This window comes from Branchiostoma floridae, chromosome 14 (genome assembly GCF_000003815.2).
Source record: "Branchiostoma floridae strain S238N-H82 chromosome 14, Bfl_VNyyK, whole genome shotgun sequence".
NCBI lineage: Eukaryota > Metazoa > Chordata > Leptocardii > Amphioxiformes > Branchiostomatidae > Branchiostoma > Branchiostoma floridae.
The window spans coordinates 6,532,361-6,536,494 of record NC_049992.1 but is presented as its reverse complement, the minus strand read 5'-3'; the positions used below and the strand labels follow the sequence as shown (position 1 = coordinate 6,536,494).

The 4,134-nt window shown below is 39.0% G+C and overlaps 1 protein-coding gene across 2 annotated transcripts in view; it reads right to left on the bottom strand.

The window, feature by feature from the left end:
* LOC118429869 (mucin-5AC-like) overlaps nucleotides 1–4,134 on the bottom strand; it is a 34,168-nt gene that overhangs the window by 25,024 nt on the left and 5,010 nt on the right. For both annotated transcript variants that reach the window (XM_035840496.1, XM_035840495.1), the window contains exons 2-7: nucleotides 3,067–3,147; nucleotides 2,055–2,213; nucleotides 1,287–1,338; nucleotides 1,003–1,066; nucleotides 561–691; nucleotides 217–254 (exon numbers count right to left, since the gene is read on the bottom strand). In XM_035840496.1, coding sequence (XP_035696389.1) covers nucleotides 217–254; nucleotides 561–691; nucleotides 1,003–1,066; nucleotides 1,287–1,338; nucleotides 2,055–2,213; nucleotides 3,067–3,147 — 525 coding nt within the window. The remainder of the gene's footprint in view (nucleotides 1–216; nucleotides 255–560; nucleotides 692–1,002; nucleotides 1,067–1,286; nucleotides 1,339–2,054; nucleotides 2,214–3,066; nucleotides 3,148–4,134) is intronic.

Sequence of the window (4,134 nt, the reverse complement as noted above, 5' to 3'; positions counted from 1 at the left end):
AGCAATTACAAATTTTCAACATGCCAGTTACAACACCGTTTAGGGACAAGAAGTTTTTCAGGGAAATATATTGATAATGGTAATCAAAATTATTTTTGCATAATGATTGAAGCACAATGAAATTATTTAACAGATGTGTGGGACCTTCTTTCTCTTTGATTCAGCTTAAGTTAGTACCTATAGCTGCAGCTAAGAGCAGGAAATCACTGAAGTTACCTGGTCTAAAAGCGAAAGAGCTCCTCCAATCGCCGTAACTGAATAAAAAGGGAAAAAAGCAGCATTTTTAATTAAAGAGAACCGTTTAGTACATGTACGTTATATCATCTGTGAGACGAACAACTTATGTTATGTTTGCAGGTTACATGTAGTTCTAAAAGATGAAATGTATTTTTCTAATAACATGGGAGAAAGAAGAAAAATCTCGCACGTTACTCGGTGAGCACTAAATCGTTATTTCAAATAAAAACTTTTTTTCTGGACGATTTGTAGCAAGAAAGATTAATTTTCAAACGTCGAAAACGATTATGATACATGTATGTCTATGTGTCCCTTTCTCTTACCTGTCCGAGGTAATACCGTTCTGTGTGGACCCCTCGTACGACACCTGCCCGGACCATCTGTACACACTCACCCTCCCGCCGTCGTCTGTGATTCTACCGTCGTGGATGGCAGCCTTGCAAACAGGCGAATCCTAAATGCAGCATATAATAGCACTCGTGTGGGTTAGCAGAACACGTTTTCGGCCTGGTGAAATTTTCTATAGTTAAGGCCTGCACTTGCCGATATCGACGCAGATAGGTTGGTCTAGAGAAGCAATATGTTTAAGTTAAGGGTGTAATCAAGAAAGTATAGTTTGCTTCCACGTTCCAAGAACCTCTGTATTACATATCAACTGATGATGAAAACAATGATGAGCAGTGTACTCTTAGATGTATCTTTCACCTTTGGGGCATTGTGCCTACTACATTTGACAACTCCATATGCTGTAGTAAGTTCACTCACACTTGTGTAGATTCCAGTACCCCAGATAGAGCCTTCTCTAGAGCATCCAGCAGGACAACTGATGCTGTAGAATAAAGAAAAAGATCATTTTCTTTTGTTCTTGGCTTCACCCTCGTAACATAGACCATTTTGGTATCCAGTTGATTATTTTAAACATGAAGGTCAATTTTGGACCAGATGTATAAGAAGAAGAAAAGGAGATGCAAGAATAAATAACTATCTAAAAATAATATAAAAATTATCTAAATCAAGATCCATTGTATGAGTAAGCTATGTTAACTTACATTAGTGAGTCGCCATCGTAATCAGTGCCGATATTCTTGCAGGTTGCGGATACTGGAAATACATCCTTACATGTAACTTAACATAAATGTCCATCTGTGTTGGTAAATGGCAACACTATCCAGCATTTCAAAAAGGTTGAGACATGGGGTTAGATATCTGTATCGTCCCTAGAGCTCACCGTCTGACATTAATCAGAGACGGGGCACGACATAGGCTGTTTAAAACGCGCGCCTGACGTCACACCGCAGAAGAAGGGTAAATTCCGGAAATTTGAAGTGTTAACGCTGGTTGCATGCAGATTGGTCTTATTTCATAAAACCAATAGCTTAACGTGTGCCTTTCACAGTGGTCAACCAAACAAAACCAAACATACCCAAAACACATTGGCATGCCTGGATAAAAATTACTTCAACGTGACCTAAAGAGTCAAGTCCATCAAAACGTAAGGAATATTTTTTTTTTGGAATGTCATCGCTAACTTATCTTCAAGCTTAGTCTTATATATCCGATTCATGGACAAAGTAAAATATTTGGATTTGTTACTATTCGGCTTACTGATTCATACTTACGATTGAGCCGTTATATTTCCTTAACGGACATTTGCATGCACTTGTACAATGAATTTTAAATCTTATAATTACCACATAACTTTACCCTTACCCATCGTCTTATGTGTTAATAACATTGAATCAATCGGATGAATGTGGTATATCTAAATTTATCTAAGTTTAGCTTTATAACAATAAAAAACAATAGAATTCCCATACCTGCCGCTGCAGTAGTGGCTAAAGGTTGGGTGGTTGTCGGTAGTGCCGTAGTTAAAGGTGGTGTGGTTAAAGTTGCATTGGTACTGTTGGCTTGTGACGTTGAGTTGTTGGTCAATGTTGTAGTAGCAGGTATGCTGTTATCCTGTGTTGTCGTTGTGGCTTTGAAGATCAAGGAGGAAAATGAATTTTGCAATAATTAAATTATCAAAAGGATTTGGAATACTGATGATAGACATGCCATAGTGAAGACAGCGTTGTAACTGTATACAGGGAAATAACTCTTGTAGAGTACACAGTAGAGTAGAGTAGAGTAGAGTAGAGTAGAGTAGAGTAGAGTAGAGTAGAGTAGAGTAGAGTAGCGTAGAGTAGTGTAGAGTAGAGTAGAGTAGAGGAGAGTAGAGTAGAGTAGAGTAGAGTAAATAGAGTAGAGTAGAGTAAATAGAGTAGAGTAGAGTAGAGTAGAGTAGAGTAGAGCAGAGTAGAGTAGAGTAGAGTAGTGTAGTGTAGACTAGAGTAAAGTAGGTAGAGTAGAGTAGAGTAGAGTAAAGTAGCGTAGAGTAGAGTAGAGTAGAGTAGAGTAGAGTAGAGTAGAGTAGAGTAGAATAGAGAAGAGTAGAGCAGAGCAGAGCAGAGTAGTGAAGAGTAGAGTAGAGTAGAGTAGAGTAGAGTAGAGTAGAGTAGAGTAGAGTAGAGTAGAGAAGAGTAGAGTAGAGTAGAGTAGAGTAGAGTAGAGTAGAGTAGAGTAGAGCAGAGTAGAGAAGAGTAGAGCAGAGCAGAGCAGAGTAGTGAAGAGTAGAGTAGAGTAGAGTAGAGTAGAGTAGAGTAGAGTAGAGAAGAGTAGAGTAGAGAAGAGTAGAGTAGAGTAGAGTAGAGTAGAGTAGAGTAGAGTAGAGTAGAGTAGAGTAGAGTAGAGTAGTGTAGAGTAGAATAGAATAGAATAGAATAGAATAGAATAGAGTAGAGCTAGTAGACTATTGTAGACATTGCATAAATACGCGTAGTTTGCCCTTACCTCCATCACCGCTACCGCTGCCCCCATCACGTTCGAACAGCATCAAGTCTCCATTGCTCGCAGAAGCGGCCGCAGTGCTGCCTATCAAGAAACATTGAACATTTGGAGTAAAAGCTATTTACCACCCAAAAATGTGGCCATAGTTCGTCTAGAGCATGAGATGCAAAAACTGGGTGTTCACCTGCATTACTATAGCAAATCACCAAGACCCGGTGCCCACATACAAAAGAATAGAATTAATTTTCCTATCGAATTTATATGAATAAGCATCTGACTTTCTTTTAATGGGATTATAGCGTGGTCATATAGACAGGCAAGTGTCTCTGAATGTCTTGGCGTCACAAAACGCATGGGGGCGAAGTTACATTTCATATCATCGTAACTTTTTTGTAGAAAGTACTTTGAAATTGCTGTCATAAAAGACAATGGCCGGTAGTGGGCCAGAAAAGCTTAGCTATAGGGCGGTGGATCTCTTTTTTTCCTAAAAGAAATTCTGATTTAATCACTACAGTTTGAGGTAAAGAAACTTAGTGACATCATTCTTGTCAAGACAGCTGAACGAGTATCTTTTGAAAACGGGTAATTTCACTGAAGCCAACGAATTTCATCGATAGGAAACGAATCTGTTCTATTATCATTTGTAAAATAGATTTGTTTCTTAGATTATTACTAGATAGGCAACTCATGTTGTCAAGTTAAACTGTGTCAAGTTGCCACACATTGTATCTCTTACAGTTGTCGTGAAAATGAAATTCTTCTTCTTCTTAATTTCCTATATGTCATGGCCTCTTATTGTGTACTGACATCAATTTGTCTCTGAGTACCCATTAAAAGTTCCTTCCATTCTTTATTCATCAACGTGCTGAACAAGAATCATGTATTATTTTTTTGTTCACATGGGTTGGAATCTGCCTTAAGGTGCACTCTCACGGCACTTGGGGCACCGGTGCGGCACTGCGGGGTTCGTGGATGATTCAACGAATAAAGGCCCCCTCTCACTTGACGTGCGGCACGCTTGCGGCATTGCTGCGTTCGTTCACTGCGTCACTGTTTTGTTATTTTCTTCGA